Below are 20,211 nucleotides of genomic sequence, written 5' to 3'. Positions count from 1 at the left end.
ATGTTTAACCGGCTTTTTGCCTTTTAAGACTTCCAAACTTGGCACACATGGCGACATAATGATTGGATCCAAGTACTAAATGAAAAGCTTTTAATAGAAAGTTGAAAAAGGGCAGTACATACAGGGGAGCTATCATCTAAAGGATGAACAGCAACACATGTGGACATTGAAAATAGGAACCTAAACTAAGCCAGAAGACTTGCATTTTCACCGAAAGATTATAAAAAGATGAGAATGACGTACATTTAAAATAAATAAATAATAGAAATATTCATTGAATAGCGTAGCCATTTCTCTTTGTTATTATTGCTGGTATATATTACCTTTAAATGCATTGTGGTTTTCAAACAGACATTTTTCTGACAAACTTCCATTGTCGCAAAATTATCAAATCAATAACATCATTTGTACATTGAAGTTGTGACCATTTTAAAAGGGGGGGTGGAATAGATGAACATTCTTTTTTTTAATTTTTAACTTAAGAAGCTCCACCTATTTTTTTTCTTCAAGAACATGATTTGGTGAAATGATGTCTCCTGGATGCACCTTGAGAACCATGATGATGATGATGATGACACTAACTAACTGACCACCGTTTGTGCTATTGGTTAGCTCGCTCGCTCATGCGTTTGCAGTCCTGTACACAGCGCTCCATCATGGTGGGTTCGGCTTACTTTGTTTGGAAATCCTGAGGAGGAGGAGTCTGGTCAAGGGCGGCCATAGACCTGACCCACTTTGAGTTTCCTTCACGATCCGGTTCATGACAGTTACAACTCTCAAGCCGGCACGTGCGAGCGAGCAAGCATCATCCTTGGCTGCCGCACGAAGACAGGCTGTCGTAGAGCGAGTCACTGAGCGACTCTGGCGTCTCTAGAACCTGCGGCCGGCCAGGCGAGAGCGCCTCCTCCGGTCGCTCCCTGAGCAGCTCCAGCCCGGCCTCCCGGCTCATTTCGGGAACACCCGGGGCGCGGGTCTTCCCCCGGCGGCTTAATCCCGACTGGGCCGGCACAGGTAGGCCACCGGGTTCCGCTGCACGGCTGGAAGACGGGCCACTGGCTTTCAAGCCCTGAAGAGGAACAAGACATCAGGGAGGACTTTTTGAAAACACCATCACATGCACTGACCTACAGTTCCCTGCTGTCATGCCAAAACCACTTTTCTCTAATCTTATTTACTTATTATATACTTATTTACTCTAGTATTTATAGGTAGTTTCACAGAATTTGTGCAACTCAGCATAGTGTATAATTTTTAGTTCCATTTAAAACAAACTAAACTTTTACACATCAATGCAAATTGCTTTTGTGGATGGTGGCAGCACCACACAAGAGCACCCATTATATACGCACATAAATACAGTATTTTATTTGTCATGTAATCTGAAAATAATGATTGTGAACTGCAACTGATGAGGCACATGGGACACGAGTGAGTTGTTAAATTGGTTTTGCGTAGTATGGATGGTTTCTGTCATTGGGTTGATGTGATAGTGGTGCTTTTAATATGTGGATGAAGTCGGCACATGCGCAATTGACTGAGATCTTATGTAACACCGGTTCGGGAACACATGAAGTGGGTTACTGCAATCTGAATTATTCACATCCTTTTGATGAATTATTCCTCAGCGAGAAAGTACTTCTGTGTTTTCAGATGATGTAAGATGTGAGGGCCTGTACCCGTCTCTTGCTTCCCACCTCGCTCTCAAACAAAAATAATATCAAAGAGGGGCTTAATTTGGAAAACTCAGTTGCATCCGCCTGAGCCTTTGCACGTCAAAGTACTGATTGCGTTTATGTGATTGGCAAGTCTAAAAAAAAGTGAGCCCACGACTGAAATAAAAAAAACAAAAAAAAAAAAAAACCGTACAACTTCCAAGAAAAAGAAAGCTGAATCATCAACTTAAGCACAGTAGTGCGAGGAAATTCAGCTGGCATTAAATCAATGGTGATTTTGAATTACCACTCAACTTGTGCACAGAGTACACGTTTATTAGTGGAATTAGACAAAATATCAATAACAGTTTGGCTTGAATTTCAAATAGACGGACGGAAAACACAATATCTGTAAGTGAAATTTTCTGCAACGGCCAACGAAATCATATTACAGAGTTGCCTGGACATTAAATAACACACTTGTGTCCCCTTGACCCTAAGATGGGACTGGCTTGTTGATGAATAACAAGCACAGGGCTTCCTCCAACGATGAATACATTAAAGATCGAGTGTGAAGTCATTTCAAGATACGCCAAATGAAATCAAAGTAATTAAACAGAATCCAACATATAAAGAATGAAAAGAATGATTTCTATTTGATATATTTGACACCGTTTTAAGAACAACTAGGGCCTCCACATGGAAAGTGTACAAAGCCAGTCAGAATTCGACATTTTAAATCTGTGTGTTTGAAGTGTTGGAGGAAGAGGAAGTTGTTGGCCAATGGATGAAGACGAGACCCATCGGCATTGGAAGATGGTAAAATGTATATGCTGCGTGTATTAGCCTCGGGTTATTGTTTAAAATTCAATGCTGCACCGTGCGTAAATTACACGCCATGTTGGTCCATTTATTCTGCTAGCACTGCAAGCGCACGCCATAGTGGGTTGGTACGCTACATTGTCAAGTTAACTTTTTTTGTCATATTTTGGTACTACAAGTATGCATAATTAAGGTATATTTTAAAAAAAAAAATCATAAAATGCAAGTGAAGTCACAGTAAGATTGACATGTGATTGGCAGTTTTCCAAGAGTACGTGGCACGTTTATGCATCGAAATAACAATTTCGGAGAAACCACATGTTTAATAAAAATGACTGTAATCACACTTACCGTTTTGCATGGTTGAGAAAAACATCATCGCAGTACTTTTGTAATATGATTTAGTGGCCAATTGGTATTTTAATTTTTGTATTTTTTTTAACACGCTACATACAATATTGGGTTTTGAGTAGATATATTGAATTATCGTTGTATTGCACTGGAGAGGGGAGCTCTCTAATTTCGTTGCACACTTGAGTACAATGACAAAGGGATTTCTGATTTCTCTTGATTTCTGATATATATATAGATAAATATAGATAAATACACACATATATATATGAATAAGGATGATGAAAAATGCCTACTGCTCTGAAGGGCGTGGCGAAGGACACCACCTCCTCGTCTTCCTCCTCCACAGCCAGGTACACGTCTGCGGGTCCTCCTGAAGTCTTGAGGTTGGGGAAAGTCCACGTCTTGGAGCGAGGAGAGAACATGTGTGTGCCGTGGGCCTCTTTGTCTGCTGAAGGACACGGGAAACACATGTTGTCGTTCTGGATTGACAATGTGCACTGCATCCCATTTTGTTGCGTGACTGCCGCATTCTACTAAGCCTGCAGCTATACAATATATTGATGTTCGGATAGCCTACAGAAAATTCTATCGAATAATCGAAATCAAATATTTAATATTTAAATATTTTTTTTACTTGGTTAAAGATAAAGAAGCCCAAAAAACATCTCCACTTAAACAGCAAACTAAGTTTTCCTTTTTAGATAATCAACATTTTATACTTGCATTCAAACTGTGCATAGCAGCACACAATTTTCTTGTCTGTAAACATAAGCAAGAATTCATTTCAATCTCTCTCCTGAGACTTGGCTTGTGTGACGAAGTCAGAACCACAGTGGCAATTTTGTCGGCTAAAACAACACACTTGAGTAAGCCTCAAAAGTGATCAGCAGGAACTGCAACTGTGTCAGGCTGTCAGCATCAAAGGCCCAATCCCATTTCCAATCCCTACTACACCCGACGGTCCTCTTTGAAGTGTCGTGGAAGTGCACGTACAGGCTCCAAGAAAACAAAAATTGCAGACTTGGGACAGAGCGTCTGACGTCATCAACTATCGCCACGTGTTGGATCTGCGTCATCAAACGCGCAATTTTGATGCCAAAACGTGCAGAGTCATTTAGCTCGATTAACTTGCTAACACAACTAGCAGCTAGCGCTAGACACTGGCAACAGGTGCCACACAATACAATAATTGCTAGTCAATCTGTTAAACAGTTAAATTCATTTTAAATTGGTTTATTGTATGAATTGCTATGACAACTGCGGGACGTTCATACACATGGACCAAACAACTGGCTGGTAACCGGACTTAATAAATAAATAAATAAATAAATAAAACAGGGCGCGGGGACGAGACTTTCATAAAATTGGGAGAAAACAATGTGGCTGGTGAAATCCGCCAGGACTCGGAACACGAGGCTCAAAACCGGTTCTACCCAGTTGGGCAAACCAGGACTTCTGTCCTTATGACTTGCACATGTGATTTGAGGTCATATCGCTTAGCAACATGCACCGCGCCGTTGACAAACCTATTTATTGTCAATGGGAGCTGTGCTGTGAGGGCTCAAAGACAGAATGGTGTGACGACGCGCAAGGAGGAAGAGAAAAATGTTCAATTCGAGAGCAGCCTCCAGTGATGTCAGAAGGTGCAATGCCCAATCGGAAATGGCTTGGCCGAGTGACGTCAGAGAACATTTGCAAGCATCAATGGATGGATGGAAAACAATGACATTACATTTTTGCAATATGATACCGATGTAGCATTATCAAACCATTAAGTGAATCATAATATGTTTGTGAATATACTGCACCGTCAATTAGAAATTATACAATTTTCAAATAATGGGATGGAAAAAAGAAAATTACTTTATTTTTTTTCTTCAGAGATGAAAGCATAAATCAAAGTAAATTCGATTTATTTATTTATTTTTAACATAATTTTTGCGTCAATTCCAAATTGGCCCCTGTTTTTTCAGGTTCTCGTAACAATATTAATAATAATAATAATAATAATAATATTTATGAATGAAGGGTTAGGTTCAGCAACGGGGGGATTTTTTTCTGACATGTCAGAGCTATAAATTACAACGGTAAAAAATAAATTGCGCAAACATTTATAGGCCAAACTAAAACAAAAAATTAAAATATCACAAAAACCTAATGTGCTGAAAAAACAGACTTTTTTTTTAATTAGTGGGAAAAATGCACGTGTAAAGCCATCTCTGATTAAAATTAGACAGTAATCGTGAGTTGCAGCCCTACTACAGAAAAAAAAATTGCCGTCACTGCATAAATGTGAAAGTCAATCATGAAACTGGCTTGACGTTAGACATAGTTCAACATTAGAAGGTTAAAGCACCAAGCGACCTCTGCCAAGGCAAGACAAACAAGTGAGCACTTCTCATGGCGTAGCGTGAACGTTTACCTTCACAAATGACGCCAGCCGAGCCTCTTCCTTCCATTTTGGAGACATGCATTGCGTTCGGAAGAGGCTGCTTGTGCGCCGCGTAGCACTCGTCCTGCGACGCGGGCTCCCTGTCCAGGGTGCGGGCCCGTCGCCCGGCCCTCCCCGGTGAGCCCGAGGGCCGCTGCTCGGCCCTGCTCTTGGACAGGCCTCTTCCCGTCGCCCCGCCGCTGCAGTCAGGGAGCGGGAACGTGCCGATGCCGCTGTCCAGCGTGTATGTGGAGGCGCCGGAACCTGTGGTGGCGAGACAAGATCAAACAATATAAAGGGATTGTCTGAGGAGAGATAATCGGCATTTGGACCCATATTGGCGTTTTGAACCTGGTTCAGCATGGCTCCATCACAGTCAACCTTTTGGCAAAGGTAGCATATGTTGAGTTCTCATCAGGGTTCGTTCACGGTCGCAGATGTTTGCCAAACATTTTCCAAACAGTTTTGTTTTTTCTGATCACAAGAAAATTTTGAACATGTTCAAAGTTCGCAACCTTGAAGGAAGACTTACGCAACCTTTGCCAACACTTGTAAACGTTCAGCCCGCAGACAGATATTACCAAAAAATATATAAAAATTGTCACCAAATTCGTTTTCAGCATTAATTGAACAATATTTGCATACTTCAATATTTACATACCACAATTTTCCATGACTTTTGTAGTTAGCAAAAATCTACTACTCGCAAAAAAATGTGGATGTTGGACTTTTGGTTGAAATTGCAGGATGAACCGACAAGGCATTTATATATGATCTTTACTATTGAATTTATTTTGACCATGTGTAAACTCTTAAATTCAGACTGTTTCAATCCTTTTGCACAACTGGCTATTCGAACACAAGGAGTTGAACAGAAAAAAATCAGTATAGCTGTTTGATCCAGAGCTGAACATATGAATCTGGTCACAAATTAGAGTTAGATTTCATCTATATTTAATGTATACATTAATATCATGTTGGCCTTGACATCTGTCCTCACCTGAAAAGTGTTGCGAATGAACCGAATCCACAAGATTCTCATCTGACGTGATCTTGCCCAGTCGATGAGCCACCTGCATGGCAGAAGCACACGCGCACACAGAAAGACGTTCCTTGTTTTTGATCGAGGCTTGAAAGGAGACACCCCAAGTGGAGAAGACGACCGCCACCACCACTAACCTTTTCCACGTTGTCCACGGCGCCGGCATGGCTGATGACGACATCGCTTTGATGACCGAACACAGGCCTTGAAGTCTTGCAGTCGAACGAGAGTCTTCGCTGCGGCAAACTCACGACTTCCTTGCCGTCCACTCTACAAGCACCAAGAACCAAGTCTTAAGGTCAGTGGGTGTCAAACTGGGGTCCCCACTTGTCCCAGCGACGATTTAGTCTTCAATAAACCCAAGAAGGGTGTTTTTGGAGTTTGGAAGGAAGACATCAAGTGAAAGAAAAAGATCATCTGTCACCCAGTGCGAGTCATGTGTTTTACAAAATCTGCCATGAAGAGAGACGTTGGAAACAAGAACAGTTGATTTCAAGAAAAACCGGAGACAGAATGTATTAATTCATTCAGCCCGCGGCTCCATTCATTGGCTGCACTTGGTGACAGAGACTCTTCACACATTGCTTATTAGCCGCAGGTACATATGAAAACAGAAATATAGTTAAAAATAATTAAAAAGTATATATATATATATATATATATATATATGTGTGTATGTGTGTGTGTGTGTGCGTGTGTGTGCGCGCTAGTGCGGTTGGCCAGATCAGAAATGTTATTTTTGTTGCAAAAGCTTGTGGTACGTCATGGCATTTTTGATTGCAACAAGAATCAACAATGTTGCAATGCAGTTCAAATTTTGAAGAGCAGCCAGATCACTTCCACCCCCCCCCCCCCAAAAAAAAAAACAATCAAACAAAATAAATAAATAAAAAAACAGTCGCAGAACAATGCAGACCACATTGAGGTTTCATTTGTGTTCAGTCGCAGTACACGATGCGCGTCGGGTTTAAATCCTGTCGAGTGCCCACCTGTTGAGCAGCTGCTGCATGAAGTTGTCGGAGCGGCCGCCTCGGTACATGACGGCCAGCTGTCCCTGAGCCTGGTCCATCACCACCTCGCACGAGTGACCCCTGCCCGACCTCTCCACGTATGCCCTCTCTTCCTCCAGCGCCCTCCGCAGCCCTTCCGCCTTCTCCATCAGCGTGGAGATGTTCAGGCCTTCCACTCCTTCTCGACACCTGCTGGCCATCTTTACCGAATCCTTGCCCACCGACGTAATGTTGATCTTCCACTCACGTTTCTCGTCTTTGGCTTTGGCAGCGTCCGCCTTGCGGCTAAGGGCGGGCAGCTTGCTCTTCTTGCGTCCGAACCAGCTGGCGATCCCATTGGACGCCTTCTGCCTGGCCTCAGTGGGCTGCACGCCTCGATCCTGCTCTTGCAGCTTGAGCATGTTCTCCTCGATGCCCTTCATCACCTTTTGCTCGATGGCCGACTGCGGGCTGGGCACGGACGGTGGTGTGTTTTCGCCTTCAGATGTCGGAGGCCTGGGAGGAGGCGGTGGGAGGCTGTCTCCAAACATTGGATTCTTTTTCCCTTTGCCGCTGATTTTGGTTCTCTCCTCTGACTTGGAGGAGTACCGCGGAGCGTCTGTGGGTTTGCCTGCTCGGTGGACGGAGGGACCCTGGCAAGGTTTGGACGGTGACTTTGGCGGGATTTTGCTGGGACTGTTGCTACTTTGAGGACCGGATTTCACATTGTAGGGTAGATTGAGTGCGCCGGGACACTTTATGTTGTTTCGCAGTACCTGCGGAGCATCGGCATTGGGCGACAATAGCCCAATCTTGGTCTTGGAGCTCACACACAGCTCCTGTTTAACCAGACCGGAAGAGATTGGCTGAGAGGAACCCGGGTACTTCAACCCCCCTCCACTACTCCGAACTTTCCCATCCAACGAGTCTGTATACTTTGAATGTCTCTGCTCCTCCTTGTGCAGCTCAATGTGCCTCTCCGCTGTCTTACTCCTGTCCTCGACTACCTCGTTGGCTACGTCGATTGGCCTTAAGCCCCCCTGTAAGTCCTCCGAGCTCCTCAGCTTGCCAAGTGCTGCCAGCCTGTCTTTAAACGCGTGATGGCTGGAATCGGCTTGTGATCTCGCCGCACTCGCCGCAGGCCTTTTGGGGATGGAAGAGTCGTTCCTTCTGGCAGGAAGTGGCGGCTGGGTAGCCTCACAGCTCTGTGCGCCGCCCTCCTCTCGAATCTGCGAGTAATCGGCACGGCACTGAGCGCTAGCGAGGGTCGATGAGTTGGGCAGGCTGTGATGGTTCACCCACACCGGACTGTCGGAATCGTCGTCGTCGTCGTCTGACGTGGACTCGGACGTAGAGGATGACGACTGCTTTCGCTGAGGTGACGCAGCGAGGACACTTTCAGGAAGCGACTTAACCAGTTTCCGTTCGCCACTGTTGGTTTTGGTTTGAGATGGAAGAGTGGTTCTTTTCTCAACAGCGTGAGCGGGTTCCTCCATCCGTGGGTTAGGGGTCAGGTCATGTATGTTTTCATAAAGCGGGATACTCTGAGCTAGTTTGTGGGGTGAAGCCGTGCATGAGGGGGCAACTATCTTGGTTTTGGATGCTGCAAAGCTGTTCCGAGCATCTTTAACAGGTGCGGGGCAGGCATCTTCGGGTTGCGGGGGGGATGTCGGTGCCGAGTGAGTGGCGGGGTACGATTCGGACCTGGTGGGCGGCGGCGGCGGTTGCCTGCACCGCTCTGTGGTGGTGGCTCGACGGGTGGGAACGGGAGAGTGGTACACTTCGTAGTTGTTGGTGCGACAAGGGATCCTGGAGCTGCGGGTGAGTTGGGGGCTCAGGCGGACAGCGGGACTCGAGGCTTGACACTTGTCCCCTATGGAGGGGATCTTCAGGAACTTGAGCAGTTTGGACGGTGAGTTGATGGCGGCGGTTTTCACGTCATTGAGGCAGGAGGGGCTTGGGCTTACAGAGGCACCGGCTCGCACGACCTCCAGATCCGCGTCATCCTTATCCGGGACAGAGGATGCATCGTTGGACGTCGTGTCGAGGGAGGAGCTGGTGGGAACACCATTGCCTGCCTCGGCGTCACAGTGGGAGATGTGGGTGCCTTCTGAACTGGGTAGCTGGGGTACTGGAGAGAAGCCAGTGAGTTCTTGGCTGTCCAGCTTCTGCTCCATTGCCTCCGGGCTCTTATCGGCAGCGCCTTCATCATTTGCTAGTTTCAAGTGCGATTCATTCTTGGCGCAGTGCTTGGACGGCGGGACACATTCTGCCGTTCGGCTCTTTGTGGAACATTCGTTGGTAGTGGCTGCAGCCGCACTGCAGCTTTGGGTGGCGCAGGGGTGGACACATGGCTTCGGAGATCCGTCTGTGCTCCGCTTGCAGTGTAAACAGCAGGTGTTCCCCCCCTCACACATCATCGCCCCGTCACCGTTGACGTGTTGGAGTGCGTCGGCGTCAGAGCGGGAGCAATGGCAGCGCGTCTGCTGGGATTTGCACTGTAGCGTGTCTGCCGAGGCCAACACGGCCTCTGTGGACACGAGCACCTGGCTGTAGTCGCAGAAAGACAAGCTTGCTGGGGCTGGGTGGAACTTGAGAGGGTCCGTCTCTTCCATCTTGCGCAGGACTTCAAGGATGTGTGCTTTCTTCTTAAAGAAGGGAGAAAGAGCCTCCATGGAGGTGGCAGGGCCCCGAGGGCCCGGAGAGGAGTGCTGAGTGCGGTAGCCGTTCCCCTTTGGACAGGACAGAGCGAGAATTCAATCAGCATCACAAAAGACCTTTGAGTGCATGCGTACAGGAAAAGAATGCAAGGGAGATTAGCCACATGGGCCCTTTACACAAACAATAGAGGCGCAAATGTCAGAGGCTTCATATTGGGGCTTATGATGTCATGTGTTTTCAGGCTGTGTTGCAATTTTTACCTTGGCTTGTGCTTCGGTCTGAGCAGCCTCCAAATGCTTGGCGGAGTCATTGTGCAGCTGTGCATTGTAGTCTGGGAGGGATCCCGCCTGGACCTGGAGGCAGGCAGACACTCATGAGACGGTGAGCGTATACACCAGGGGCGGCCAAACTTGCAGTGCCATCACTTTGTGCCACCCGGAAGTAAACATGAGCTAGAGTTGTTTTAGCATTGCCATCTCTGCGATGTAGGAGGTAAATTACTTTGTGTTCTCAGATAAGAGAATGTACGAATTCATTCAGCCTCTAAACGATAAGTCGCGCTGCCCCCTCCTCAGGCCGAAAACGTGGTTACGCGACATGTCAACATCACGGTCCAAACATTGTTATATGAACATGGCATCTCCATGCAGAAGAGTGCGATACTTGGAACAGCTAAGATCTGTGTAGAACCCACCAGCTCCCAGACCCAAGTGGATTTGAGCTTGAAGGAACACCCAGGTGGGCGAGCAATAGTGAAAAGCTTTAGTGCAAAACAAAAACAAACAAACAAAAAAAAAACACTATACTGTATAGAGGGTGGCACGGTGGCCGACTGGTTAGCACGATGGCCTCACAGTGAGAGACAGCATCGGGCGTGGGACCAATCCCGGCTCCGGCCTTCCTGTGTGGAGTTTGAATGTTCTCTCCGTGCTTGCATGGGTTTCCTCCGGGTACTCCGGTTTCCTCCCACATTCCAAAAACATGCATGGCAGGTTGATTGAACACTCTAAATTGCCCCCAGGAATGAGTGTGAGTGCGGATGGTTGTTCGTCTCTGTGTGCCCTGCAATTGGCTGGCAACCAATTCAGGGTGTCCCCCGCCTACTGCCCGAAGATAGCTGGGATAGGCTCCAGCACCCCCCGCGACCCTAGTGAGGAGAAGCGGTACAGAAGATGGATGGATGGATGGATATACTGTATAGACAAGCGAAAAAAATAATTTAGTCACCTGGTAGTGAGCAGTGGGGTGATTGGGCAGTTTCTGCTGAAATAGCTCACAAAGTGCTCGGTTCTGTTTCTCTAGGTCGAACACCAACATCTTCAACTTGATGCATTCTTCCCTCAGATCCTGTTCCGTCAAACACACAGACAAGCACGCGCACACCGCTCAGATAATGACGCAGACTCACTAAAACGCCACTGCGAATGCGAGCGTACGCTACCTTCTGATTGAGGAGAGCTTGGACCACATGGTTAGCCACCTGCAAGCAAAAACACCTTTTATTTGTCTCTCCACACAACAATTTGACGTTTGCGTTTCCACATGAATTCACCTCATCCAGGCATCTCTCATATGCTTCTCTCTGACTCTCATTAGCCAACATCAGGGCTGAGTTTTCTGCCTGATAGAGAAAAGACAAAACGCAGACTCAATGAGAAAAATCCAATTTCCATTCAAATGACAGGATTGCCAAAGCCCATTTTGTATGCAACAGGCATGTCCTGAATATTACTACTGTCACCGTTTTGTCTTATATGTATGAGCAATTTATTAGTTGCATTGTGTTTGGAATGCCATCATACAGTAAAACATTTAAAAAGACGGCAGACCCAGAAAAGAGAGAAAAACAACGTGACGGCACCAATGACCCGTGCAGTGACATAATCCGAAGATAATCACAAAACAGCAGCAAAAAACAAAACCTTTGCGCTCACAGTATGCAAGTCTTCACATCGACTTCATGGCAGAATTATATGCATCCGATTTTAATTAGCAAAGGTGATGGCTACACTATAATTAAGGAGAGCGTTGGCATGTATTTTGGTGCATGTTGCTCACCTCCAGCTCCTTGAGCCGGTCCATGAGCTCACCGCTGTTGTCCTCCAAGTACGACTCCACGTCCGCCTCTTCGCCCTCCTCGTCCGAGCAAAAGTCCTCGTCGCACATTCTCTGCTCCGCCTCATCCGACATTGTTCTCATCTGGAACGACACATGGGAATGTTCGTCATTGCACCGTGTTTGTCTTACAAGACCAGCGCCTGTTTCCATTTTTTCAAATGAACAACATCTTTGTGTTCAACTAAACAGGCACAAGTTTCACACTGTGTCAAGCAAATTTGCGAGTAAAAACAAGATCATCGTTCTTTCAGTATGAATGCTTCTTGTGACATTTTTGTTTAACGACGTTGGTGTGAAGGGGGGGCGGGGGGGGGGGGTGTTGGTTAAGTAAGACTGTCTTCACCATTACATATTCTTCATTTTCCATGACCACATAATATGTTCTGGGTCAATTTTGACCTGAGCCAAGACTATCTTCCAAATATACTAATTGTCTTTATCTACTGTTGAACTACAGAGTTTTTAAAAAATGATTCAGCTTCTGCAGTACCTGTCTAAAAGAATAACAATTGACACATGGACCTCCTTTAATGTATTATGGGTCACTTTAGGAAAATGCTTTTATCAAATATCAAGCTGGTGGAAATGGAAAAATGGACATTCTAACAGGTGATTCGAAACTAGACATCCTGGAAAGTCTGGCATGGATCAAAAGAGCATAACAGGAATGGCGTATGATTTTTTTTCTGGAACTCGTATTTGGCACAGATGTGCGCTTTGACGGTGACATGAATAGCTAGCAGGTGAGCTATTTTGTTTCACTAATTGAGGTGAAGCTAAACCCAAACAAATATTTTATACATCGCGTGGCTGTGAAAAAATGTCTGTGGTTTTGTGCCTTCTGTGTCATGTACCTGTTCTGTGCCTGTGTGCTCAGTTTGCTGCGGGACTACTAGTGGGCGGAGCCTCACATGACAATCAACAAAAGCACGAGGAAGATTATGGATTACACTATCACTTTGCTTGCTCCCATAGCCATTTGGATTTCTTGTTCTCGAGTTTTGATACTTGTAGTCATTACTTGGTGTGGTCCGGTTTTCTCCTCAAGTAGGCTAACGTACTTTGATTTTTTTTTTTACTAGTTCTTGGTATTTCTAATCTTGTGCAGATTAGATTCTGTTTTTGTTTCTCGCGTCATCCTTTGGCTGTGGCTTGGTCCATCTCTTTCAGTTTAGTTGTTGTACTCATAGTATTTGTTTCAAGTCGACGTGCGCTTTTTGTTATGAAACCATTTTGTATGCTATTGTGTTGAGTCTACTTTGGAGTCCTAAATTCAGGTTGATGGATTGTTACATTTAAGAAGTAACTACTATGTCTTGCGATTCTCTCCGTAAAACTATTTATGACATTCCCTCGTTTTTTCCTAGAAAAGTAAACCTTCTCTATTTGGTGGCGCAACATTGAACACGCGAGTTATTGTCCCTGTTTTAGTCAATAGGTTCTCTGGCACATCAACCATTTTATCGTCATTTCCCTTGAAGACACAACAATCAACTCCAAGCAATCACCAATAAATGGGGACTCTCTAATGGCTACATGACGATACATCTGCCTTACTTCTTACTCTGATGCCGACAGAACAGGGTCAATCTGGTCTCATCAGACCACATGACCTTGTTTTCATTGCTCCGCAGTCTAATCTTTATGCTCTCAAGCGCAGTGAAGAGTTCCCCCATCTTTACACTCCTCTTATGTTTTATCAGGAACAGCATTGCTGGGCCATGTTCTCAAAAGTGTCAGAAACCAAAATATCCAATTAAACGTTGTTTACATCTCTTGAGGAAAGGAACTTAACCAAATTCAGTTGGATTAAAATCAACATTTCTGAGAATATTATTAACGCAGTACACTACCGAGGGTAGATAACAAAGTTAGCAAGATGAGGTGGAGCGCGCTGCAGGGCTTCTGCTAATTACAACAATTATGACTTGACGCCGCAAAAGAAGTCCAGGGTGCAGGGAAAGCTACCCTGGAGAACAGATCACGCCATACTGGAAGTCTTTGATTTCATCCAGCGTCATGAAAGAAAATGAGCAACTTGAGGTGCTCCTTTGCGAGCCACAAAAAAGTGATGTGAATCCATGAACATCATAATTAACTGCAAATCATTTAGTGGGACTCAAGCGCTACATTTCACAGCACCGCTGAAGAAAGACACCCAAACAAAAATGTGAGTCACACCTCGTTCTTAGAAATAATGACATCATGGGCTTGTTCAGAAATAGTCATCCCCGCTGTGTTAGATACTTGAAAATATGTGAAAGTTTGTACATAGTGTGTGAAATTTGCCTTTTGACCTTTCATGAGAAGTGCATCACTTAATCACAGTCCAAAAAAACATAGGGGGCCACTGCAGCTCGAAAAGATAGTTAGGAACAAATGGTTCCATGAGTGGAAGACGCGTGCCCGTCATTTGTGTAACCGGAGCAGTGTGCAAAGTGTTTACAGGAAGATTATCGAACGTTGCCGATGCGGCCTGCGTAAACCCCCGCTGACCATCCTGAGTGGTAATCAGAGTCGCGTTTCGAGTCCATACTATACGTACAGTCAAAGGACCGATCAATTCCTCTCGCGTAAGAAAAGAAGTGGTTGGCATGAGCTATGTTTGACCCTAATGAGCGCAGCTTTTCAGTTGGCGTTGAAATGACAGCATGCGCCAAAAGACAACAAAAGGGATGCTAAATATAAGTTGAACTTTGCTGCTGCAGCTGCTGTGGTTTGCGTTCATGAGAAAACAACACATCACAAACAACGAGAAATTGTTCAACACTACACTGGTGTTGGGGCCGCTGCAAAATTATTTCATTCTGAGATTTTGCCATTTATTGAAATACATTTGGGTAAAAAGAACATTTTGTTTTTAATTTCTGATGCGCTCACTTCTAGTTTGATTGAACTGACTCGTTTCAAGAGCTTGTTAATCTTAAGAATTCTCTGCATTTTCTCCATCTTAACTATATTTTCCCATTTATGACGTCCTCCAGGAAAGCAGACTGATTTTCTTTGTTTTAAATCCAAATAAAACATTTGCAAACAACTGCTTTTAGCTGGTAAACAATTTTTGGGATTTTCTGATCAACATTACGGACCAAACCATTAACTGAATCATCGTGAATTTATTATTTGTGCATTTCCTGCACTGTCAATTTAAAATCATGGCCTGATTTTGATTAAAGGGATGGAAAATTAAAAAAAAAATTATATCCAATTCAATTAATCACAAAATAAATTAACAGAATAATCTATTAACAGATTAGATTCATTTGGAGCACTATTTATTATTGTTTAATTTTTCTAATTGCCTCCCATTTTGCACAGTCTCAATATTGTCCTTTGCACGGCGACCGACTGTTTGAAACGCCCACCTCACAGCGCAGAGGTCCAGGTTTCGATTCCGACACCGGCCCTATTGTGTTGAGTTTGCATGTTCTCCCCATGCCTGCGTGGGTTTCCTCCGGGTACTCCGCTTTCCTCCCACATTCCAAAATCATGCATGGTAGGTTGATTGGAAACTCTGAAATCTGAATCTGCCTAATGATAGCTGGGATAGGCTCCAGCACCCCCCGCGACTTTTGTGAGGAGAAGCGGAACAGATAATGGATGGATGGGTGCCCGATGGACATTATTCTTTTTCCAGAGCTGTATATGGAGGTCACATTTACGTATTTATTTTCACCTCATGTCATGTAGGATGCAGTAAGTGTAAAGGAAGAGTGTTGAGGTGTCACTAGACAAAGCAGAGCAGATTGTATGATTGCCTCTTAGCCAAGTGAGCATGAGCTGCTTTTGTTGCCCCTCAAATGACTCGGAGGGATACCAGCACCAGAAGAATATGAGGGCCAGCATGCTGGTGTGCATTCATCAGCACACAAAGTGCAAGCGGACACCAGAGGAAGAGCGAAATACAGCGCAAAGCAACAACCGAGCGTCCTTTCAAGTGAGTCGGCCAGCAGCCACGTAGCGCAAAAGCCCATTTTGCTTTTCAAGGGCGCGCGTCGACACACAACACTAGACTACTTTTATCGTTGGTCCCGGGGACATCAACACATCAGATGACGAAGAGGAGGCACACGAAGAAGTTATGGATTAAACAAGTAATTGTATCATCTTGCCCAATTCATTGATGAATCAAACAACATAATTGGTCAATCCAAAATAATTGTTAGTTGCAGCCGTAATTTTTTTGCCAGCAGCAACACTCCATATTACCATTGATTGGCTTTGGGGACGATCAATAAATCAATGGAGAAATTGACTGCACGGGATAGAAATACCCTTCACTCATTTGTCAGCCTTTTGTGAAGGACAGTCAGTGCGCTCACACATGCGTGCACACAACACACACACACCTACACGCACGCATGCACACACACACTCACCTGTAGTTTTCGCTCTCCTTTTGAGCCATCAAGAGGTGTCAAACTGGCGTCAGGTGCCTCGCTCTCCCAACAACAGAAGCAAAGAGCTGAGAAGACAAAAAAAAAAAACAACATTTTTTTCATTGATTCATTCTTCGTTGGTTGCGGGCAGATACATCACTGGCGAAAGGCAAAATCTTGTACCCCCCAATACAGCATGATTGCTCAATATAGCACAGATTTTTGAAAAAATATGACATTTACCAAATTGTGATTTATGAGGTTTGGGCCAGGTGCCAGAGATAGTGGATTCCAAAATTTGTGCTTAACACCCATTATAAAAACATTTGTGTTCCTAGTTCTGTTGCCTAAGGGGTTATAATAGGGCACTGTGGATGCCAGTTTCGTTACCGGCTATGGCGTTTTGTACCAGCGGACTTTAGTAAGGCCTACTGATGGGGTTTAATTAAATAGTATTAAATATTTGTCCAATTCTCTTTGTTTTGTTTTGAAATTACCACTAGGAGTGGTAATAAACATCTTGAAGCCTCTTTTTTAGCAGAATTGCTGCGACTTGCCGTTGTCAAGTTTGCTGCCACCATCTCGCATTATCACTCACATTCGTGCGTGTAACTCAAGAGAAAAAGAAATGACAGAATAATGCCTTTTCGCTCGTTAACCTCATAAACTGTGTGATTGATAAATTAATAAATGAAATGGCACCACTGAGAGGGAGGGTCATTCTTTGAATCACAAACTAAAAAAATGAAACGAGAAGAATAAGCTATTCTGGCAGTCTGCCAGCCAATCCACCAGCAGGTGACAAAGCGAGGAAAGTGTCCACAACCTTGGCCGTGCTCGAACAGTGACAAGCACACCGAGACGAAAGGAACCCCGCCGGCCTCGAGAGACCACAAAAAGCCCAACCACCTTCCCACCCACACAAGCGCTCCTCCTCAGCTTTCACCGCGAGTCATCAGGAAACCAAATGAAGGAACCGGGAATGAATAATTCAGTAGTGGATAACAACTATCCTCTTTATTTGCATTTTTTGGGGGGTTTACAGTGTTCACCGACGAAATTGCAGTTCATTATTCGCAACCCAACAGTATACTTATTTCTTGTAATGCCCTCAAAAGTGGGGAAGGGGAGCCACCAAGGAAAATGTATACCTGAACCTTTACTTGAAATTTTCCAGACATATGGAACTAGTGATGTCCTGATATTGATCACGTGATCGGAAGTCGGGCCGTCATTTTCAGCTGATGAGAATCGGGGAGTAGAAATGGGGTTTTCAATCTTTTTAAATTGTCTTTTTTTAATTATATAAATATTTTTATTTTTAAGGGTGGCAAAGCAATAAAATAATCCAGAGATAGACAGATATTGTCAAAAGAAAAATACTGTATATACACAATATCTAGGTTTTCTTCTACGCAACACAAATGTAAACAGTAGAAGTAAACCCAGACAGTGGAGAAATGTTTTGGTAATGTTGCGGGAAGATGACGTGAAGATAGCGTCAAGTAACATTTTGCCGAGCGTAAAGGATAGATCTGCACAACACAAACAATTCAATTCTTCACCTTAAAAACTTTTGTGCTCCCCCCCCCTCCCGGAAAAAAAGGATTTAACATTTTTTATTTGGTTTAAACCACTATGCCACAAGCAATGCAGGTGTCTTTTTGGGATGATTTTGTAGCAAATAGACAATTTGGATGCAGTCTTTTTTTGTCCTTAATACATCAGATCGGGACTCGAGATCAGCAGATCCTCAAATTTAGGTCCCCAAGACTCGAGTGCAAAAACAGGTGATCGGGACAGCCCTGCTGGAATTGGCTTTTTAACCCAGTGACCTTTCACTTTTCCTAAATGGGACGCCAGCGCATTTCAGGCTCATCTGTGATTTGTTTGGCCGTCAAGCTCGCGCCTTAATTCCTCCTTTCCGATAGGCGTCTTCAAGTGAGCTGTGCCTGATCCTCGGAGCTCATGTCAAAGTGAAATGAGATTAGAGGTGTGGAGCATCTGCCCTCCCAGTCTGGGTTTTAATAGAACACGGGGCAGATCATCTGGGCCGGCTTCTTGCTACACCTGGTGTACTAGACAAAAACTAAGCCCCCGAGCTATGAGGTGCGTGATCACATGAGTGCCCACCCCCTCACCCCAAAATCACAACTGACACCTCATTGACTATCCGGGGCTGCCATAGACAGAGACCAAATACCGAGGACGGTTTTGGGAGACCGAGATTCATGGAATGAGTGCAAAAAATATTCCAAGGCGACTCAAGTGCACAAAAGCTCCTTAAATCGCGTCGGTCGCACTCTCGGGGATTTGGTGCAGGCTGCTAGGCTGTGTCAACCATCGTCATACGCCAACCTTCCCCGTTGCCAACATTTCGCAGTCAACACTTCCAGTGTGTCGGCAAACCATGTAAACAGTGAGGCGAGACGAACCCTCCCACTCATCCAAAATATTCCCGGAAAAAAAATGTAGGCCAAATTCAGGCGCCATTCTTGGCCGCCATTGTCTGCAAGCTCAAGTTTGAGATGAATATCAAAGAGATGTGACGATGTGGGGGAGACGGAATCAGGCGGGTGGGCGAGGATGTGGGGGATGCTTCCTGTCTGATGTTTGGCTACGCCAACCGAGACGAATGGTACACAAGCAATATTTGGGCTGGTGGGGGGCTGGGGAAGTTGGGGGAAGGGAGCTCCTGAAAGGTTGGATGTTGGCCATATACGACCTACTGGGAGAGATCTCACACACACACACACACACACAAACATAGAGGAGGAAATGCATCATCGTCCATCTCTGCCGCTCGTGTCTTGTTTTTGTTTGGCACACACTGTAAAGTCGCTTGACAGATTTACAAGGCTTTGTTGGCTCCAACCAAAACAAGCCTACCTGCGTCACCCGTATGGACACTATTGCCCTCACTTGTAAACGCTACACGCGCATCAAAGTCGCACTTCTGATGTGTGATGTCAAGCACAAATGAGTTCTTGTCAAGCTTGTGGACAAAGAGCGCGCTCGCTCCATGCGGTCCCAACGCGCGGCTCACCTTGGCGGCTGGCGTGTTTCCTGTCATCCGGTCAGCAGCAGAGCTCTGCAGCCCGCAGCGTGGAAGCAAGTCACCAAAGAGGCGAGAGAGGCCGCGTCCTCGCATTTCGGGGATGAGACCACTGACTTTCTACTGTCGTGCCCTCAAGAACGAGGAAGCCCTTTGCGGGGAGCAAACGCCGGCCGGGCGTCTGCGGAGGCGGACGCGTCTCCCATTGTTCCAGGACGAGTGAACGAGCGAGGAAGTCTTCCTCCGAGCCAAGCGCAGATTCCCTACTACAACAGCTGTAGACCAGCCCCCTACCTCCTCGCTCGCATGTCGCCTCCTCCTCTCTCCCCCTTACAACTCCTGCCTCTGCTACACATTAACCCTGCAGCTGCCGTACAGAAGAGAGAGAGGGGGTTGCGGTGGCAGAGGTGGCTGAGACCCCTCGATGGAGAGCACAAAGGAATAGCAGAGCGAGCCAGAGAGGATATCCTTTCTGCACATGAGGCGGGAAAAAAAAGCTCTGTGCTAAGAGGATTGTCTCTCTGGATCACTTCTCAATGGGGCTGCACAGTGGACAAGTGGTGTGCACATCCGCCTCACAGTTTTGAGGTTAGGAGTCGAATTTGGCATCCTTAGTGTGTGGAGTTGGCCTCATAAAAAAAAAAAAAAAAAGCGATACAACACGTCAACACAGATGAGCTAAAGCTTGACATTTGATTCCTCATGAAC

At 45.3% G+C, this 20,211-nt stretch overlaps 1 protein-coding gene across 3 annotated transcripts in view; it reads right to left on the bottom strand.

Annotated features, from left to right (window-relative positions):
* Positions 1 to 76: 76 nt before the first annotated feature.
* nckap5l (NCK-associated protein 5-like) overlaps positions 77 to 20,211 on the bottom strand; it is a 38,519-nt gene continuing 18,384 nt past the window's right edge. Inside the window, exons 1-13 of one of the 3 annotated variants that reach the window (XM_088289365.1) lie at positions 19,495 to 20,020; positions 16,449 to 16,534; positions 12,010 to 12,150; positions 11,504 to 11,572; positions 11,393 to 11,431; positions 11,179 to 11,298; positions 10,212 to 10,304; positions 7,291 to 10,022; positions 6,439 to 6,571; positions 6,260 to 6,332; positions 5,251 to 5,523; positions 3,122 to 3,276; positions 77 to 1,066 (exon numbers count right to left, since the gene is read on the bottom strand). In XM_088289365.1, the coding sequence (XP_088145491.1) occupies positions 806 to 1,066; positions 3,122 to 3,276; positions 5,251 to 5,523; positions 6,260 to 6,332; positions 6,439 to 6,571; positions 7,291 to 10,022; positions 10,212 to 10,304; positions 11,179 to 11,298; positions 11,393 to 11,431; positions 11,504 to 11,572; positions 12,010 to 12,150 (4,089 nt within the window). In that variant the 5' untranslated portion in view covers positions 16,449 to 16,534; positions 19,495 to 20,020 and the 3' untranslated portion in view covers positions 77 to 805. Of the gene's footprint in view, positions 1,067 to 3,121; positions 3,277 to 5,250; positions 5,524 to 6,259; positions 6,333 to 6,438; positions 6,572 to 7,290; positions 10,023 to 10,211; positions 10,305 to 11,178; positions 11,299 to 11,392; positions 11,432 to 11,503; positions 11,573 to 12,009; positions 12,151 to 16,448; positions 16,535 to 19,494; positions 20,021 to 20,211 lie in introns of those variants that run through there. The other 2 variants (XM_088289363.1, XM_088289366.1) reach the window with 2 other exon arrangements.

Source organism: Idiotropiscis lumnitzeri, chromosome 3, assembly GCF_059441095.1.
Source record: "Idiotropiscis lumnitzeri isolate Australia: NSW breed Sydney's pygmy pipehorse chromosome 3, RoL_Ilum_1.0, whole genome shotgun sequence".
NCBI classification, from domain to species: domain Eukaryota; kingdom Metazoa; phylum Chordata; class Actinopteri; order Syngnathiformes; family Syngnathidae; genus Idiotropiscis; species Idiotropiscis lumnitzeri.
Note: the sequence above shows the minus strand (reverse complement) of the source record. Positions and strands in the feature narration are given on the sequence as shown.